This window comes from Salarias fasciatus, chromosome 14 (genome assembly GCF_902148845.1).
Source record: "Salarias fasciatus chromosome 14, fSalaFa1.1, whole genome shotgun sequence".
Lineage (NCBI taxonomy): Eukaryota > Metazoa > Chordata > Actinopteri > Blenniiformes > Blenniidae > Salarias > Salarias fasciatus.
In genome coordinates this window covers 13344728-13366053 of record NC_043758.1, presented here as the reverse complement: position 1 = coordinate 13366053, position 21326 = coordinate 13344728, and the positions used below count along the sequence as shown (strand labels likewise).

At 46.0% G+C, this 21326-nt stretch overlaps 1 protein-coding gene across 2 annotated transcripts in view; it reads right to left on the bottom strand.

Annotated features, from left to right (window-relative positions):
- Positions 1–20977, bottom strand: part of sh2b2 (SH2B adaptor protein 2) — a 31030-nt gene extending 10053 nt beyond the window's left edge. For both annotated transcript variants that reach the window (XM_030108087.1, XM_030108088.1), the window contains exons 1-8: positions 20819–20977; positions 8799–9765; positions 4457–4558; positions 4230–4321; positions 3760–3860; positions 3528–3689; positions 3163–3365; positions 2494–2668 (exon numbers count right to left, since the gene is read on the bottom strand). In XM_030108087.1, coding sequence (XP_029963947.1) covers positions 2494–2668; positions 3163–3365; positions 3528–3689; positions 3760–3860; positions 4230–4321; positions 4457–4558; positions 8799–9734 — 1771 coding nt within the window. In that variant the 5' untranslated portion in view covers positions 9735–9765; positions 20819–20977. The remainder of the gene's footprint in view (positions 1–2493; positions 2669–3162; positions 3366–3527; positions 3690–3759; positions 3861–4229; positions 4322–4456; positions 4559–8798; positions 9766–20818) is intronic.
- Between the last annotated feature and the right edge of the window lie 349 nt (positions 20978–21326).

Genomic DNA, 21326 nt, shown 5'->3' with positions numbered 1-21326 from the left:
TAAGTGGATTGCTCCACGACCGGGTCGCCTCCTCCAGGCACTCAGGAAAGACTGGCAGCAGTTGTCTGGCCGCGGCTTTGGCTTTCGGGAGCCTTTTTCCCTCATAACGAGACGTGGTGGTCTCGGCGGGGGTTTCAGGCCACGCGATGCCAAGCTTTGCAGCTGCTCTGCGGCAGACGGCGTGCAAATCCATGCAGGCGGCCGGGTTTGGGGACCCGCTGCGCGTGCTGTCTTCCGCCATCGGCTTTGCAGCCGGAGAGGGGTTAAACGGCCCGTCGTCCTCCTCATCTCCATCGGAGCCGAGACTGACGGGCTCGTCCCCGGACTCGAAGTCCGCCGCCCCGAAGTCGCACTGCTCGGCCATTAGGCTGATAGCGTCGTCGTCGGGGTCGGTGAGCGGGGCCACAGCGTCGAGCTGTTCGCCCCAGCTCGTTCCCGCGGGAATGGTGTCCTCGCGGGAACTCAGCGACACCTGTGTCGGGGGGATGGTTACCCCTAACATAGGGTCCACCTCCGACAGGCTAGCCTGGCGAGCTAGCCTGCGTCGGCGAGTCTTCAGCGAAAGACGTGCACAATGCTCACAAGAAGCCGGGAGTGCGAGCGCTTCCTGGGCATGTTGCAGCCCGAGGCAAGCGCTGCAAGCAGCGTGGGTATCTGCGCCCGAAATCTTCTTTCCGCATGTGCAGGTCTTGGTCGGAGGTTTTGTCCCGTCCATGGTGAGGAAGCGGTAAAAAACTCCGACAAGTTAGCTCCGTAGCTAGCGAGTTTTGCAACAAGCTATAGCAGCCGCTGTTTGGGGACAGACCGTCTGCTAATCCCAGATTGCTAATGTGGAGAACAGGTAGCGTTCGGCGACCGAGGTGTGAGCTCGCTCTGCGAACGGTAAAGCTAGCCTGTCTAGCCACAAAACGCATCTGAGAGGTGCTTCTGGGAGCGAGAAGAGGTGAAAGACTGAGGAGATGACGTCGACGCGGGGCTCTTATAGCAGGGGGAGGCCCCTCCCTGCGGAGCCGACGTCACGTCAGTCTGCCAGTCAGGACTGGCGTAGTGTAATATTGCTTCTGGGGAACAGCGCTGGGGGCGTGTCCCATAGTGAGATACCGAAACGAATGTTGAAAGAGAACTGCCGCAGCCAGTGTTGCGGTCAAGTTGACTCGGAGACGCGAATGCAGCTGACAACGAGCGGCGCCTACACTGCTGGGTGGAGGCTGTATCAGACAAAGCTGGTTTACAACAGCAGTATGGGATCTACAAGAGATCAGCCGCCACGGAAACACCACACAGCTGGAGAGAGGGACGCTGCAGCTAGCATCAATGCTAACGCTAGCGCTAGCGTTTCACGAGGGATTGCATAAGGGATTTATATACAACAAATTCAAGAAATGTGACAAGACACTTAGTGAACATACCATCAAGTTAACAGCTGGAATGACCCTTTTGTCTGATAACCAGTGGAATGTCTGTGATTTAATGGAATTATGAGATCAATCAAAGGAGACAGAGCCATCTTGTGGTCATTTAGCACAACTGCAATAGAAAAAGATAAATCTATGACGCCGCGTGTAGAGAAAAAATTGTAAACGTTGACACCCCTAGCTTTTAGATGTGAGGCTGACATGTCAATGCATTTAATTTATTTCATAGTTGAAAAATATTTCACTTCATTTTTTGGCAGACACAAGTCACAGTTCTGTGAAACCCTTTTCTTAAAGGATGTAGTTTTTGCTTAAGTTGGGATTTGATGTCATTATATTTGATACACTGAGTTTTCAGAAGTTTGACACCCTGTGTAAACAATTACAGGAGATTTTATTTTGATTTATTTTGGGAAAAAAATAGACTGTTACTCATTGTAATTGTTTAATATTTTCGCAAAAAATAAATGAACATGTGAAGAGTCTGTACTGTTGTTTGCTGTTATAGTCAGGCCAGGGCTACTAAAGTATTACTTTTTTCATCACTGCATCTTCAATGTTTTTATTCTCCTTGGTACACAAACTCCAGATTATTTTAAGATTATGTTGAATATAAAAATATGAACTTATCGGTTATTGGCATCGGTTAAAATTTTCCATATCGTGCATCGCTAAACAAAAACAATCTAAACTGTAGTCCAAACTGCTGTTTTCATTCAGGCAAATAGAGAAAATGAGAAACCGACAGCGGGTGGTGAGGGCTGCAGAGAAGATCACAAACAGATGTCTTCCTCCCCTCAGAGACTTTTACACTGAGCGGCTGCTGACGGACGGCATCGTTTCGCAGCAGGAACACTTGGGAACAATTTTCAGTTTGAAAATTCTTGACTTCCACTGACTTCGTGATCTCAGATATGTTCCTGCTCTGTGCCACCTGGAAGCACAATGACTTAAATTATTCCAAAACACCCGATGCTGTGTCGGTCGCCCCTTTCATGGAGGAGACTCGATTTATGTCCCGTTATCAAAGAAAACCTTTGTTCCTAATCATTTTCAAAAACCTGTACGCGCTGTTCACCTGCGGCGGAGCTTCGCTGCACTTGCACATAGGAGCGTAACGTGATGTCAGCCGAGCCTCCGGATTCGAGGGGGATCGGGTGGGCGTGGAAGTGTCTCAGCATGTCCGACACGGTGTGGAACCACAGGTGGTGGACGTGGCACTGCCCGTTCTCGTTCACTGACAGACGCAAGTGCTGGGGAGGAGAGCGAAGGATCAGAACCAAACGCCGAGCGGAGAGGGAGTTACAGTCAGAGGTGTGAATGGAAGAGGAATGGAGATGGGAAGACATAAAACACAGAGGGACAGAGTTGCAGTGTGACACAGAGCGAACATCTGAAACAAACACACGTCAAGAAGGAGGTCAGGACATTATCTGGCAGTCGGAGCAGAGTGACAGCATGCCGAAGCTGACACCAGAGGAAGAGGAGGCAGCTGACACTTCCTCAACGCTGCCGGCTGGCAGGATGTGATGGGCAGGGCTCACGTTACATAAGGACGCACGACACTGACATTACTGCAACTTTTTCCAAGGCCTGAACAAGCTGGTCTGCTGTGAGTCCCAGCGAAACAATCAGTAACTCAACTCATGAATAAGAACATCAGGATATTCGTCAAGTAAAACAGGAATTTTCATAACACCGGTCATTCGGTCAGCAAAACCCTTCTCCCTCCCTCTCGCGGTCTCACCTTGGCTTTGCCCTGGAAGTTGAAGGTGAGGACGTACTCGCCGGGCCTCGTCTCGCTCTGGCGGATCACAAAGAGCCCGTGGCTCCTCGCCCCGCCGGCAAGCACCAGCTGAGCTGCACGCACACGAGACAGCGTCCCGTGGAACCACGGGTAACCCGCCAGGCTGGCATCTCCGTCTGACTCTTTCGCTCCTTCACCACCACCTGAGCAAAGTGGCGGAACCGTGGCTGAGACAAACTAATGAACGGAATTCTGAACAAAGTTCCAAAAACAGTATGGATTCAGTCTTTTCTCTCCAACCACTCACCATGACCCTGTGTTTCACATTCATGAAGTATTCACCTGTTCAGACGCTGGTGTCTCACCTGTGGAGGAGCCGGAGCCCTGGGCCTCTGGGGACTGGAGGAAGCGCTCTAAAGGCATGTGGGACGGGTGCTGGGTGAACGGAGGTTCCCTGCATCGAACCGAGGGGGCGCTGTAATGCTCCGCCGCCGCGGCACACGACCTCTCCGGAGCGCGATACACTCCTGCAACCACGATTTTAGCACGTCAGCAGGTCAATATGACGCGGCGTGGCCCCGCGGCGCCCTCGCTCACCCTCAGAAAGCAGCTCGCAGCTGCAGGAGGCCACCATGGAGCAGTCCTTGGAGGCCTGGCCGTGGGGACACGACGCCAGCTCGATGTCGTCGCCGCTGTCCCTGCGCACAAGCAGGCCGCTCAGCTCGACCGCAGGAACGCATACACGTGCGCGCGCACGTGCAAATAAACACCAGTCCCATCGCAGCGTGCACGAATTCACAAACACGGACACAAATAATGTCTCTGTTTATGTCCCGAGTTGCACCGGCTAGCTTCCACTAATTCCACAAACTGAGGAGGAATGTCGGCGGTGCGCGCTCGCCGCTGTTTGTGTTCGAGCGACCTGTCAAAAAGTCAACTCACTGGATGATTAATGACTGTGTGTGTTTCCCCTGGTCCCCCCTTCTCATTCACTCTTCCACCGTGGCCCCCTTCCCCTCGTCCTCCTTCATCTTCAGTCAACAGTAAATATTTATCTGGCGGTTTACCCCGGGTCTATGCAGTCCTGGATGTCGGCGACCCACGAGTTTTTCTGCAGGGAGTCGATGGTTTCCAGGATGTATTCGCCGCCGTTTTCTACCTGTGGAAGCAGACAAACACTCTGAGCTGTGCTGAAAGGGTTACAAGAGACTACACTTCTTTTCAGCCTCAGTTTTGATGTATTTTTAGCCTCTTTCTGTCAAGAGTGTGGTGTAAACACTGGTGCAGATCTTACCTTAAGGACGAACGTGTTGTCCTTGTCAGGCATCTCCAGCGGCATGGTGGTCCTCACCTCCACGATGGCCGACAGAGGGATGCTCACTTTGGGCTTGGAGGACTAGAAGCAACACAAACAGGCCAACATCACAATGCTGCAGAACTTTAACACTCAAGATGAGGAGAAAGTTACTTCACTTGACTTCCGATATTAATATCTCAAACATTTTTAAGGTATCTTGTCACAAGGACACAAAAAATATCTCAGAAAAGCTAAAAAAAAAAACAAGATCTAATTGCAAAATGTCATGTTTATGTATTGAAAACCTGTTATTCTAATTTTATAGAACTACAATCATTAATTTGATTTGGTGCATTTATATGTACGAAGTGAAACAGATCAAGTTTTTGAAGTTGTATTAATATTTATTGTTGTAGAGTTTACATTTCCACTGAAATAAACAAAGAGGGGAATTTTTGTATGTATGTGAATTTCTAACAGGTCAGTATGGACTCCAGCCATGAGTTTATCTAAAGAAGTCAAGGAATTATAAATAAAGTCTCTTTTAGGGAGAGATGTCACTTGTGTTGCTGCGTGTTAATATGTTGCATCAAAACAGTCTAAAATGAAAAAAAACGCTGCTTCAAACTACGTGTTCCTTCATGGTATACAGGGTTAGCCATTCCAGTCATTATTTATCTGGGAATTCCTGCTTAACATAAACATCTTGGAAGTCTCTTGCACATCACAGCAGACTGTTTAATTGTATAACTCAGATTTCTTTTAATTCTGCGGAGAAACCGTCTGATGCATCACTTCCTGTGTTTTGGGGCTGTTTTGTGCCGCTGTGCTATCACCAAAACCAGAGTGAGCCATTAGGAAAAGCTCGATGTTTAATTACATCCTGTGTCACATCCTGCAGCAGACATTTTCAGCCACCATAAAAGGAGTAAGTATATATATTTTAGCTGTAAATTAAGGGTGAGGGAAAGTTTGAATGGTACCTCTCCATCGTCTGTCTTAAGTTTGAAACGTGTACGCCCTTTTCCACTCCTGCAACATACAGTCTGGTTTACTGGTGCAGCAGCAGCTTATAGAAATAAATGAAATGCCATTAAAGAAGCAAAAGAGCAAAAAGAAAAACTGTGAAACTCTCAAAAGGAACCTCGCGGCTCAGTTTTTACAGTCTTCTGTTTCGCAGCGATTATTCCTGCTGACTGACAAACAAACATTTAACAGAAACAGTTTACAAGATGGTGAACACAGAAAATGGGCTGGCCTCCATTTGCCCTCTGCAGAGAGTTGGACCTACACGATAATCTTAACAGATCTGATGAGGGCGTGTGTGTGTGTGTGTGTGTGTGTGTGTGCGTGTCTCAGAAGATGCAGTGCATGGAGGAAGCTGACTGATAGCCTGGCTGAAGCTTATCAGCTGATCTGTCTGGAGCAACACTGTTCTCCTCTTGATCTGCCCGTGCAGCTGGCTGCCGTCCACGCCCACAATTCCTCTCTCTGGATCAGATGTGAAAAAGCCACTTCCTGTATTAAACCATTTGACTCTTTCCTGCACCTCTCCGCTGTGGACAACACAAACCAAACGTCAACCAGCACAGTCACATGGGAAGCGTGTCTGGTGGCGTCACTGCACTGAAATGTAGATGATGAGAATAAACTTGAAATAGTGAGAAAACAATCATTAAAATAACTTGAAGCACACTGGAATTACAAATATTAACTGATGCTTATTACAATATAAACAACACAAACTGTTTTATCTTTATTTATTGGCTGAAATTCTGGGAAGGTTCTTGCACATATGAATAAATTATTAGACTCCTGAGTCCAATATTTAGTCTACTTTCAACTTGTTTGGGGTTTTCTATCTTCGTGACAGCCCTGTGAAAAAAGAAGCTAAATAATGTGGAGTGATCTGGACGGCGGGCCCGCCTGCTGGCTGCACTGTCGGTCATAAACACCTTCCTCACATGCAAGAGTTCGCCTCACAGAAATCTTTCAGATCAGCGCATGTAATTTCAAGTTTGATTTCCATCACACTCATGATTTTAAAACAGTTTTCATTTCACAGGCAGGTTTGGGAACAGTCAGATATATGAAGCAGTAAAAGCTTTACCTTTAAGATGGAAAACAGCTCTGGGTGATGTTTTTAGAATATCTTTCAGGTGAGTGCTCAAGACTTTGATACTGTTATTCAGATTCTCTTAATGAACTCACAAGTATGCAATGGTGCTTATTTTGTATTCATCATTGAGAAAGGAAATAATTTTTTTGAAACTATATTTGTGTTCCAAAATGTTCCCATCACCTCTAATAAGGAACAGATGGTCGTTGCTTACACACAAATAATTTTGTTTCTATTTTTAGAAAATGTTTTGGATGTGAATATCGGTGAGTTAACGGCAGTAGCTCCTGGCTGACTGCCATTTTACAGGATATATCGAAACGAATGCTGCACTCCATAACATGTGACACTAGAATGAGGGAGTCTTTCTCTGGTGCGTCGCTGCACGCTGCCGCTTTGCGCGGCGTGAAGCGGCGAGCGGGTCATCCGGGGGCCCGGCTGCTGCGTCATAATGCAGGCGGTTAGCGTACTGCAGTGTGCCGTCGCTGCCACACACGGCAGCCGGCAGATTGATGACCCTGACGGGGACGGGGAGCCGGAGCCAAGAGCGGGCAGGAGTGAGATTTTATGAGTCGGTTTATCTTTCCGACACTGTTGACTCTGCACTGCTGTGATTTGTAAGATCTGAATGGGACGGCGGTGATAAAACAGCTGGCAGAGGGTCTGTGGAGCGGGCCTGTCGAGATATGTGAGCGTGTGTTTAATTAAAATGTCACACACTCCGAACCCGCTCCACTCGGCTGATAATGATTTCCTGGTGTGTGGATGCTAATGGGACACGGCAGATCAAACTACCGAAGCTCAGGTTTCTTTCTCTGACTCCGCAGAGCTCAGGTGAGTCAAAACTATTTCAGTTCCTATTTTCAGTTTGTCGCCGCAGCCAGTCTGCCAAAGACGCGGAAGCGATCGATATTTATTTTTTGCACACTAAAGGGAAACTCAGTAATCCCCTCGCCTTATAGAAATCAATGTGGCAGCTTCCTCCGGCTCTCTCACTCTCACAGCCTCTGGTTTTCTCCACCAGCTCCTTCTCCCCCCCCTCTCCCATGCCCGACTCCCACCTGTCCTTAACCCCCCCCCCCCCCACACACTCACACATTCCCACCAGCCATGATCAAAGGACAGCGGCAGATTTACACACACTCAGCTGCACAGCCTCATGGCCCACTTAAGGTCAGGGGCAATGATCTGGAAATCCCATATAGACGAATGCAACGAGCGCCTACATGCACAGGAGCGTGTGGGTTGACCCGTGTTTGTCCGAGTCAGCAGAGCCTCATCACCACGTTAAATATAAATCTGGAGTTTGTGAAATGCTGTAACTATTGTCACTTTAGATTAAAAGTCTGTTCTGGATTTTTTTCCCCATGAGCAATCAGATTTGGAAACTTGGAAATCAGCAAAAAAAATTAGGTGAAAAAAGAATAAAAGGTCAATTTTGTTTATAAAAATGAAGAAACTCAATGAAAACCAAAAGGGTTAGTTGCTGCTTCCTAATTTTACTTCATGTTTTTGGTGAGAAATGTGTTCACGTCAGGCAAGCTAACGTCTGACTGTCTGGGAGGGAAGAGGCTGCAGGAGTGGATGTTCTCTGAGCAGTGAGTCATCAGGCGAAACCTAGAAGTCGTGATCGCTACTACAGTTTCTGTCGAGAGAGAAAACACTCGGTCAGGGAAAGTAGATGTGCTTGTTTGAAATAAAATGGAGATCTTTGTGCTTCCACGTCTCTGTGAATGGTATTAAAGTAAAAAGTAAATCCTTGAAGGACATGTCAACAAGTCTTTCCATCCAATAATTTCAGCTACTGAGATACAACTGAATGTGTGGGACTTTTTTTTATGGAGTTATGCCATTCAACAGCGTTTGATAAGCTATACAGTGATCAGGTCGCCATAAACTAAGTGCACAGTTTTATATTTGACTGCAGTGAATATGTGCAGAGATGTACGTAACTATAGTCTGCAACATTATTTCTGTTTTTTTTCCCATCATGGTAAAGCTGAGAAATGTAAAGGCAACAGAGATAAGAAATTTGGTTTGTGATTCATGTTTGGATTTGTTGCTTTGCTGGACAGAAAGTAAACTCTGACTGTATGATAAAAAAATAGAAGTAACTGGATTATGTCACCCGGGACTCAAAGAGATTAACTGTTGGAACTGAACTAATCCTGAAGTATTTATTTGCTGAACGGTTCCGTGTTTCTGCGTGTGCTTCTGCACCTTGGGTGGTACGTAGAACTCCAGCAGGAATCTCTCCCCTCCTTCGTCCCTCTTGGTCTTCCTCAGCAGGAGGCGGCACTTCTGCCACTGAGCTGCTCCCATACAGTTTGTGTCGTCGGCCACCATGTAGCGCAGCGCCCCCTCCCTCTGGATCTCCAGCAGCTCGGCCTTGTGGCCCTGGGAGCCCCTGGGAAGCCGCAGCTTCTGGGACCACTTCTCCCCCGCTGCCGCCTCGCCTCCCGCCGCCGCTCCCCCTCCCCCCGCCCCTCCGACTCCCCCGTTGGTCTTTCTGGCCCCGGAGGGAGCGTCGGGTTCGGGGGAGGCCCGCCGATGCCACATCTCCTTCACGCCGTCCACCACGCACAGGCTCATGTTCCTCAGAGAGAAGCCCTTCTTGAAGCGCGCCTTCGGGTGGCTGACGGACACGTCCTCCGAGCTGCGGGACTGTCCGAGAGCCGGCACCTTGTGGGCCGCCTGGGGGCCCCTGGCGGTAGTCGCGCCGCTGCCTCCCCCATCTATCCCGCCCCCTCCGCTGTCCATGCTGTCCAAGGACTCGCTGGAAGCCCCGGCGTCCTTGCGTCTCTGGTAGAAGTCGTGGCCGTAGGACAGCGGGCAACCCTGGATCCCCAGGAAAGGAACGATGCTGTACTTGGGCGCCGCAGCGGAGCCGTCCTCCCCGGGCGACGACGCCTGGTTTTCCCGGGCCTGGGTCAGCGCCGCCGAGAAGCACTCCAGGAAGTGATGGGCGAAGTGCTGCGAGAAGCTGGCATCGGCGCCGGGCGAGTCGTAGCACGGGTTCTCCGACAGGAAGCGCTGGAACTTGTCAGCGAAGTCTGCAGCGGAGGCTCGGGCATGGAGCTCGCAGAACTCTCGCCAGTCAGGCAGCGGGCACGAGGAGGAGAGCTCCGGGCTACCGGGCACCGCCGCTCCGTTCATCACTGGGCCATGCCAACCCACCGAGGAGAGGCTGCGGAGAGGGAAGCGGAGCAGAGCGTTACAACGGATAGGCAGAATGTATTTGTGTGAGCAACGCTTCCATCCCGCACAAAAATAATAATGAATTCTAGTCTTATTCTTTATTGTACTTCCATCAAATATAATCACAAATCGCTGATCAGCTGTTCGGCCTCAAAGCGATGCCAAGATTTTAAAAAAGGTGGAGCTCATGAGGCCAGGAACCAACGCCACACAGTTAATGGATTTCATTTCTACTGCACATTCCCGCCGCTTCAGCAGTCTCAAAGTGATTTACATTATTACATTATCAGGCACATTCACCCATTCACACGCAAATTTTAAACATTCAGACATAGCAAGATTGGGCATAAGTGTGATATTCTCTTGGTAATGAAGGATGCATTACAATAATTATTCATCAAACCTGCTAATTATGTAGATATGAAAGGCAATAGTCATCTCTACAACTCAGCTGAGAGCTCAACATCAAGCTGTTCAATTTTCAACAGTTTAAAACTCCCAGCCACAAAATACACCTAATTTAGTATTACTGTAATGTAATTGTCATGATTTGACTATAAAAAGAATTAAAAACTTAAGTTGTAACTTTTTACTTAGGAATAAAACATTTTAAGGTTGTAAAAAACATAATATTCATCATGATTTGATCTTTTCAAATACTGAATATTGGTCATGTCACTGTGTGTAATAATACATTTTAATACAGTTTCAGAGAAAGCAGGTGATGCTTTCAGATGGAAATGTTTCTTTATGTCCAGTGAGGTTGAGCCTGTTTGTTCTTTCAAATATCATGTAAGCAGCCTGAAAATTAGAAGTTACCTAGTAATGAAAGGTGTTTATTCACTTTGACCAGTGTGGGCTGCAGATTATGAGCAGAATTAAAACGTCATAAAGATTTGATTTCACCTTGAGAAGAGATCTAATGTGACGGCAGATCAAGAGGCAATGATCCAGAAAGCTCGGCCTCCATCAGCTGTGAGCTTTACCGAGAGATGATTTCTGACGTGCACTCTGATTATTTGAATTATCCGGAAGTGAGTTCTGTCAGAGCGGGTTAACGCCATCGCGGATCCAACAGGAACTGATCACAGGGCTTCTGTGTCCCGTCCGTCTAACTCTTCTCTGTTTCTCAGCATAATGAGCAATTTCTAAAGTCCACAGTTCCGTCGTCTTTTCGTCCCTCTGCTCCTCAGCATGTGAGCGTGTTTGTATGATTCAATTCCCTGAGCTGCATCCCTCTCGGCCCCAGCAGTGCCAAACCACATCACATCACAGCTCAAACTCTTCGCCACACAGACTCATGCTAACATAGTGTCAGTAGCAACATCCAATGACAGCCCCCCCCCTCCTCACTCTTGGCAGTCCCGTCACAGCGGGAGCTCAAATGTTTGCTTATTGAAATCGCACTTCTAAATCAAATCACGCATATATTTGCATGGCAGAGTTTCCTGGAATTTCTCCTGCAAGCAGCTTTATTGTCATTTTTTGAAAAGCATCAGTCTGGGTTGTCTGTTCCGAAAGGATTAGAATGAAAAAATTATAAAAATAAAACCCTCTGCTGGAATTAAGTCTGACATGCAATGCTCAGCTACAAGTCGACTGCTGCATCTTGTTTCTTCTCTGAAAAAAGCAAAATGCCCGATCAGAAAGAGGATCTGATAAAAGAACCGGGACACTGAAGAAACATTTCTGAGTTTTTCACGCAGAGAAACTAAGCTGCTGATACCTGGTAAGATAACCTGAATGGAAAAAAGGAAGTGAAAAAACTGGAATTAAAGAAAAACATTAAAGAAAAGGCTACAATCGAAATGTTTTTCTTATGTGTGAAAACGTCAATAAGGAATCTTGACACTGTGGACAAATGATTCTGTTTTACATCCACACTTGGCTTCATGTAGAACAAGGAGGCTGGAGGTCCTCCTACTGTCAATCCCTGTGTTTTTGTTGTGTTTTCTGATGTTTTTCCAAGCAACCACATTCCCATTTGGTTTAACTACTTCCTGTTCTCTGAGTCTTCCTGTTATATTACTTCTTGCCGATGTCCCTGGTCTTTCCTGCCATATTATGTTTGTTATAAACTCCTTGTAGTTGTCCTGTAAATACTACTTGATTGTTTCTTTCTCCTTCTTTGAAGGTGGAAATAAGGGGCAGCTGCATCACAGAAGAAACGAAAAAGTTCCACCTCTAAGAAAAATAAACCTAACTGGTATAAAACTGGATTGTCCAATTCAAGAAAGTAAGTAAATCTCACATCATTCATGAGTTCATCAGTGAGAAATTATGTTTTTTGTTAAAAACTATGATTATGTATTCATTTATGAAACATAAGGTTGAAATACATGGATTCAAAAAGTAAAAAAAAAAAAAACAAAAAAAAAAACACTGTGTGTGGAGGCGAACCCTCATCTGGCCAGCTTATGTATACAAATTAAAAATGGAAAGAAAGCATAAAGGAGGTCCAGAAAAACAGCTGGAGTTGGTGGGTGAACCTTTAACACATTTTGCGGTGAAGCCCGGGAGCTTCCTGCGTCAGGGTCCCGGTCCGTTATGTCCAGCATAAACAACAAAAACACACAAGAAGCACCAAGAAAACAGACGGGTATTCAAATCAAGGTTCTTAAGAGGCATTTCCAAACTAAACAGAGTTCAGATCCGAAGCAACTTTATGAGAAAGGAGTAAAAAAAAACTGCACACACCTCTTTATGCAACGCACACACACACACATGTTGCACACATGATGCCTCGGTGTGGATAAGCCCATTCAACTGAGAGAACAGAAAGTGAATTAAAGAAAAACAAAATGTCAAAACAGGGGTTCATAATTAAATCTATTTCATATTTTCTTTGCAAATAATGTGTTTTACTATAATTATTGTCATTATTCTTATTATTATAGAGTTAAATGTATATTAAAACTCATTTTCTTCATAGAGCCGCATTTTATGCTTTGTGGTTATTTGGAAGGTTGTGTGTGTGTGTGTGTGTGTGTGTGTGTGTGTGTGTGTGTGTGTGTGTGTGCACACTTCACAGATAGTGACTTTTAATTTCTGGCCTTCATTCATCGCGGCTCACCTTTTGTCCAGCCTGCAGGCTCTCTAGTGTAACTCTGACACTGCTGTCATTGAACTCCGGACAGCCTCTCAGCGCTGGTTGGTTGAGCAGTGAAGAAACATGAGTAAGCAGCATCGCTCTCGCTCCCACAACCTCCCCTCCGACTGAAGCTCAGGTCCCAAGACGGAGACGCTTCCATAACCTGTCCTCAGGTGGAGGAGACGCATCCGAGCAGGAAAACAGAGCAACTCATCCTCATCTGAACAATACAATGTCTTCACTGACTCCCAAAACAACATATGTGGGTTTTTACATGAGACCTTTTAATAAACCGACACATCCTCACACCTGAATGACACCAAATTAAATCAGGAACGATGACTGGACCTTCTCTGTTGGCTCAGTCAGGCCTGATCTTGGGCTATAAAATCATCTGTCCAACTAACTGACTGCAGAGACACGGCGTGTTAAAATATCAGATGAACTTGGCCGTACACACGTGAAGGTTCATTAAAAAACCATTCATCCAATATTACCGCTGTTCCACTGCTGGTTGGATCAATATAAGCACATCTGCTTAAAAAAAATAAAAAACCTATTCATGCATAGATATACAAAACATAGATATACATATCATAGACAAGCAGTGACCCTTTGAAATGAGGAAATATTGCACCCTACATTTTTCTTTCTCACTTATTGTAAATTCATGACAATCCTACAGCCATAGGATGAAGTTAGTTCACAGTCATAAGGAGGGTTATGTAACTAAAACCACCTGCTGAGCCATGGGGTAAACCCCCCATGTCGCAGATGGCGAGTTCACCGCTCCACACAGTTAATGTTTTTTTTTTTTAAATATATATCAAAAATCTGAATAAATAAATCTGTCACTTGTGCTGTTAGTTTAGTTTCTTTTTTTCTTAGATCCCCAGGTTCTCTATAAAAAAGGCTGCAAACCCCCTCACTCAGTTTCATATCAGTTTCATAACATGATCAGTGGACCCAGATCACAAAAGTTTGAAGGTTCATTCATTTATAAGCACATTCACTTCATTCATTAAAATTTCCATTCATTCACTCTCACTGGAAAGTCACAACAAGTACGAATTCAACAGCTGATAATCAAAGTGTTAACTGTCATCATTTCAAACCTCTTCTGTGTGTGTGTGTGTGTGTGTGTGTGTGTGTGTGTGTGTGTGTGTGTGTGTGTGTGTGTGCGCGCGCGCGCGCATCAATGAGGTTCTGCCAATGAGGAAGTCAATAGCCATTCAGCTATTTAAAAAGCTGCACAGGGCCAACTTTCCACTCATTCAGCAGGAAAACAACACACACACACACACACAGAGGTGTGTTTCTCAAACTTCTGCCCTTCCGCAGAGATGAGTATGTGCCTCAAGGATACTGAAGTGAGTGTATGCTTGCCGCGCCCACACACACACACACACACACACACACACACACAGTTATCGAGTCAGCATGAAACTGAAGCCGTGAGACGCTGGAGGAAGTGGACAGCATTATGGTTTTCTCAGGATCAGCAGACTGGAGCAGACTAAATATTGTAAAAGCACACAGATGGATGTAAAGTTAAGAATCATTGCAGAGAAAGCAAAATGGAAAGAAGTGAATAAGAAGGAATCAGTGGGGATTAAACATTGCAGTGCGAATGTACGTGTTTTTTCTGAGAGTTGTACAAACTTTGAAATCTTGTTCAGAGAAAAAAAAAACACTATGGAATAAAATGCATGTGATTCATCACGTGATTGTTGGTCACCAAAACATGAAGGACTCCTCAGCGTCACTGATGAAGGGACCAATAACCCTCACTGCTGCTCCATGACCGGGAAGACCTACAGAAGAGGAACTGGATGCTTTACTCACAAAGCTGTAAATTCCAAATGTGCACGCATGAAAGTATGTCCCCGCACATTTGGGGGGAAAAAAAGAAAATACATAAATAACAAACCTTTACTAGAATTACAATGTTTTGCTTAGTAGAGTAAAAACTCCCCTGTTTGCAGTGACTTCTTCACTGTGGCGGTCAAGAAAGAAATCCTTTATGGTCTTCAGGGGGTCTCAGTAAATAACGAGCATCCGGGCTGATTGGAGGGGTTGTAATCAGTTCTCCATTGTAAAGCCAAGAGCTACGATTCCCAAATCCAGGTCTGGGACCTCTTTCAAAGATATCTGCGATCACAGAGGTGCCAGCTCTGAATTTGATTTGCACATGTCAACGGAACCACAGCATTACTCTCTGTAGACTCTGAAGCACATCTAGGAATCGTTTTCATAATGAAGGCTCTGGCCTTCACCGTATGTCAGTGAGGAAGACTCTGATTTCACTATATTCTTTTCAACTTTGCTTTTCTCCTGATGGCCACAGGGGGCAGCAGAGGGTCCAACTCTGAACTGAAGTATGAGTAAAAAAGGTTTTCAAACTTTTGTTTAATAAAAGCTAATTTTGGCAGGCACATGTAGTAAAGTCTTTAAATTCCAGAACAGAATAGAATCGTCATTGTAAAACCTGACAGCGAACTTCGCGAATCAGAGGTTCAGGCGGCAATTCTGAGAGATTTTTCACCGGACAGGAGATGCAGTTTGACACATCCTGAGTCAAAAACCCGACTCCTTTACATCTAATTCATTCGGTATCTTTATCATCCTGTCACAGACTTTGTACGTCTGCCGTTTTTATAGAAAGTCAGATTTCAGTCTAGAAACTGTTAAACTTCACCATAAAGCTGTAAACCTGAAGGCTTCTGCAGATCCATTTCTCATGTGTTCATCGCCAACATGTCATATTGCCACTTTTTTGTTTCTCTTCTGACATGTTGATTAAACTGATTGAAGCACCTCTGACTCTTCTCCTGGCGCCTTTTATTTGTGGTGATTTTCAGTCCAGGCCTTTAAGTTACAGTCAAGTACTTTTGCATCTTGTATTTTTTTTTTTTTGTTTCACTTTAACTTTCGCCAGTGATTTAGATTGTTTTTCCACCACAGGAGGGGGGCATGTTTTTCGCTCCACAGGCCAGCTGCTAAAACAATCAGTGAGTGTGTGGAGGTGGAGGAGACAAGGGGCGCATAAAGAAAGGGAGACATACTACCGGACAAGGGGGAGCCGAGGCACCATGCAGGTTTTTACATCCCCTACAACTCTTTTTTTTTTTCTTCTTTTTTCAGCCTCACTGGACCAGAAGCAGAAAAGACTAAAAATGTTCACCTCCATCCTTCAGGGCTCAGAAGTCCTTCCTCTATCTCTTCCCTATCGCTTGTAAAGATCTACCACGACTGTGCCCCCTCCTCCTCCTCCTCCACCCGGGGGAGCGGGGCTGGTGTCCCTGTCAGATGGTCGGGAGTTCTGTCTGTAACAGTAAACTAACCGGGGAGCAGAGGAAAGAGACATTACTGCACGGCGAGACATGATCGGCCACAGCCTGCGAAACACATCGTACAAGATCCGCTCACTTCGGGCTCGGCCTCGCAGGAGAGCCGAGCACAGCCGGGCTTCACGTCGGCCTGATTAATACTGTGGTGTTGTGGGTAGCCGACGCCGTCCAGGCTGGCAGGCAATCACACTGCAGCCAAGTGGAATGGATGTGCGCACATTTGTGTTTTTAAAGCTGTGCATACCTTCATGCACTTGCAGAGATAAACACAGTACATACTTTTACACAGCGGTTGCATACTGTCAACATTAGTATGTATACAAGCACCACATGATCATGTATTTATCATTAGAGGACATCCAGACTGTTGCCTTCTCTCATTCTTATTAATATCTGAGGTTAACATGAGGGGAAACATGATGAATAAAACACAACTAGATGACAATTCTGTCATTTTAAGGTAAACCACATGTGCTAATTGATCCAACAAAATTTCAAGAAGAAAAATGTCACACCTTATCAAAGCCCACTTTACTTGTTGATATTGTTAGACGTCACCATGGACTCATGGGAACTGTCTTTTCATATTAAAACTGATTTGGCAGCAGCATGAAATCCAGAGACTTCAAAGATCACTCCTAATTAAGGCTGATCGTTAATGAAGGAGAGCAATTGAACAAGACGCTGCTTTAGTTGTTTTGTGATAAGTGACAGAGTCAGGCCAATCCCGATTCACCCTCAGAAGTCAAAATCCAGTGAATTAAAGCAGATATTCAGGCTGTCGCAGAGTCTCAGAAATCAGATGAACAGACGGGAGGAGATGGAGACGCGAGATAAAACGTCCCAGGAGGAAGAGATCAGAAACAGGGAGGCACGACGAGGGTCGGAGATCAGAGTTTGCAGCAGGAGTAAGAGCAGAAACAGAGGTCAGCAGTGATAGACCCCTACATTCACCCACTTTTAGATCTGTGCACTTCAGAGCGGCGGGTCAGCGACCTTTGACCTGAGCACTGATGACCTCGTGCTTCCTCAATGTGCCTAAATGTAATTTGTGAGAGTTTCTGTCAGTCCCAATGTGGCAGAGCTGTGACCACCACAGAGGAGGAGGCCGCCGCCGCCGCCGCCGACAAGGATGATGACGATGATGATGATGATGACGATGGCACACCACACATTCTCAATGAAATCTGTGCAGTCTGGAGGCAGACAGATGAAACCGATGATAAGAAGCCAATCCTGATGAGAAAATGACGAGGGCGCATTCCTGAGGATGTGATCTCCAGAGTTGAATCTGCAGACGGACAGATTGAGCAGCGCTCGCCGTTTCACCTGGACTTTTTTTTTTCTTCATTCTCAGCCACTTCTGATGAAGACAGCAGGGCTTCATCGCCTCAATATTAACTCCTGTCAATTAGCGTGTCGCTCACATGGAGGCTGTCTGGTGCTTCCTCCGGCACGCCGTGACAATGTAAACGCTGAGCGAGCTCAGGCATCCATATGGTAACTCGTGATAAAGGACAGAGCGCGTGGGAGATGCACGCTGAGCTACTGACTTCTATTTCCTGTCTCTCACCCACAAGGTCTAACTAATTTCACAGATGACCACAGGCCTCTCGTGGAGGTAAAAATACTGTAAAACCACTGTGCACAGAGAGTGTGTCTAAAAGCACAGAGCAAAAGTCATTAAAAAAAATAAATTGTGTCGGTGTTTCGGTTTTGAAGGCTTGTAAGTTTGCTTACATGTTGTATGTGTTGATTCTAAAATCCTAAATAAAAATGGTAAGTCATGATGATTTGGAGACGGGACAAAGGGTGGAGATGTTCACGTCTATTTACTAGTTACTTCATGCATTTAAAAAAAAAATTCTCCAAATTGAAATAAGCTAATTACAAAATTGCTGTTTAATGGTTAGAGTATGAATTACAATCAATACAAGCATTAAAATAGATGTTAAAGGTGTAACACAGGATGTTCCATTTGCTTTGATTTCCGGGTGGATCATCTAAATAACTGGTGGGTCTGTTTGTCAATCATTCTGACGAGCTGCTTTCATAAGGCGGTTCTACGTGCTTGCGCCCAATACGCTTCTCCCTTTTGCGTATGCGCATTCAGAGCGTTTATGTAGCTGGTGAGCTTCTGAGCTAGTACTTACCGATGGCGAGTCTGACATAATGAAACTGTAACTGTCACTAAGCTTTATGTATGAACGAGGCCGATCGCAGAAACTGTAAACAGAGCCGTGCACGCCCGGAGAAGAGGAGATCGCGCTCGCACGCTTCCGCATTTCCTGGGAGAAGCAGGAGAGCCGGGCGGATGGTCTGGCGCATGCGCGATGTTCAGAAAGTGAGGAACAGACGTTTGGCTTCGTCTTTTCGAGAAAATCCTGTATGACACCTTTAATGTTATTGTGTTTCTTTGAAATCACAGTGCTCTTTCTCTTGCCACTAACACCCCTTTCGACCCCTGTTGACCCGTGTTTTCGATCGGCATCTGACTCCTTTCCCACTGCCTGCAGGCGAGCTGCATGGCTGCGTTTTCCTGCACTGATGTCTCACGTTCATGACATCATCAGCGCGACGAAGCACAGCGAGGTAAACAATCGAACAATGCCGAGGAGCACAGTCGCCGTTACCTGTCGACAAATCTACTCTTCCCCACGGATCAAGAGAAGCTCTCTGATCTTGCTATTTTGCCAATGCTGGCTCATCTTGACGAAGGATATCTCACGCTGTGTCAAAAAAAACAAGCGTACTAACGTAGCCACGTAAATTACAGAGTCAACCCAGTTCTGCCTTTTCCCACTGAAGCCGAACGGAGGCGAGTCTTATGGAGAAGACTTTTTCTCAGAAGTTCTATATGTGTATGTGTGTTATTCTATTCTCTCGTCTCTTCTTACATTAATGGTTGATCTCTAGATAATTTACACTCCAGATCCCAGTGACCATACTTAGATTAGAAGAGAAGATGGGGGGATGTTTCCTTACATTTAGGATTTTCAAACAAACACTGGGCCATATGAGAGTTGGTTTCTACACACACATCTCATACGTACATGTCGTAAGAGCACAGGTCTGAGAAATGAGGGTCGTCGTGAAAGAATGTCATCAGTATTTTTCAAATAAATCCAATATTTTTTTTTTCTTTTGGATCAAAATAAAATCTCATAAAGATACATACTGCAGCTTTTTTCTGTACCTTCAAACAAATTCAGTGACATAAAGGCAATTAAAGATGCACCTTGAAAATTAAGTGATGAATTAATCTTAAAAATGTTTAGTAACTCATAACAGTGCAGGTTAATGTCAACAGTGTTTGCCCGACTTTGGTCTGAAGGACTTGCAAAATGCTGAAGGATGCTGTACCAAAATATCCATTTTGTTCCTCTTATACAGAACAGAAATCAAGAAATGCAGTATAAAGTCCTATTGAATAGTCACAGCTATTATTTTATCCAATGATCTGCTTATGGGCTTCAGGTTTTGGAGAGAAAATGATTGTTTCAATGTGAAATGCACTTTTTATCAATCACACAATGTCCCCACCACAATATGGCAGCATTTAGTTATAGAATAAGAAACTTAATATGTTTATTATCATGTATTCTATTGTATGTCGTGTGTAATAAAACTCTTCTCTGATGATCTTCAGTCATGTCAGTGTTTCTCCCGCACTGAGCACACAGTCACAACCTGCACCAGACCAGCAGCAGCGCCTCATATGAACAATATCGGGTTGATACAGAGAGGTATACATAAGAGCAGCCCTGTATCTAGTTAAAATCAGACTTATTGCTTCATATTAAGTGACTGTCTCGCACAGCCCATAAAGAGATATATGAGAGAAAGTCAATAGCAGGCCTATAACGGGCCTGTGCTGCAGGCCCGGGGAGCCTATTTAAAGCCAGCAGCAGCGGATCGTTGAGCAGGCTGCTGCACGCTGGACTTCATGAATGGGAATCTGCAGCAGCAGCCTCCTGCTGAATGGCTGACAGATCCAGGTCCGAGGTGAATGGGAGCCCTGCGTGCGCGCGCCGAGTCCGGCTCATGTGGAGCGGGCCTGCACATCACATCACATCACATCAGACCGGACCAGACCACAGCACGGCAGGCCCCGCAGCCGCCAAGACACTGACCACACTTTGACCCCTAAAGTCTATTTAGATGGATTATCGGGAAAAGCCCCTTCACACCGCGAGCCCCCTCAAAGTCCAGGAAGCCTCATCCACATCGTGCACGCGCCGCAAAGCCCAAACAAGCCGCCACACCACCAACATCACCACCAACCAACACCACACGTCTGCACTTGTTCTCCAGGTTTCAGCTGGATGCAGGACGAGGAGCCGGGAGGAGGAAACCGCAGCAGCCTCCTCGCGCCTCGACACCTCCAGGTTTGTTGTTGTTGTTGTTGTTGTTTTCCTCCGCACATCACGATGCTGATGCTTTCCCTAACCGCTGCGTCTGCACGCGCACAAACACACCGCGTGTGAGGAAAAAAAAGCCTCATCAGAAATGTCAGGATGGTCCAGACGCGGTAAATAAGAGACAGCGGGCTGCGGCGGCTCGTGCAGCCGCAGCAGCAGCAGCAGCAGCCGCGCGCTCACCTCAATGCAGGACTGGCTCCATGGCGCCGGGCTCTCTCAGCGGGTCCCGTCCCAGTCCCGGGCTCTGGCCCGGAGCCGGCTCAGCTGCTGCTCCTCTCTCCGGTCTACAGGCGCTCGGTGTCCGGCTGCGCTCCTTCCATCTCCGCTCGACGCACTGAGCCGCTGAACGCTCCGCCGCGCTCAGCCTCTCACAGCCACAGCTGCTTCCGGTCCGCCACTTCACAATAAAGCTCAGGGGATGGCTCAGAGATCAGCATCTTTCAGTGTAAATATCTTTCAGCGTGTGTAATATACATTTAAGCAAGTCTTACTTTAAAAATAAATGTTTATATTATTCATATTATAATGATTTGAGGCACCTGATTGTTGCATTTATTTCTGCCATGCTGAGCTGTCTTAGTCTAACTACAATTTTAAAGACAATATTTGAAATCGGACTGTCAATACCAATATAAATTATGCAACAACAGGAGGTGAAGATGTATGTTTCCGGAGCAGTTACAACACA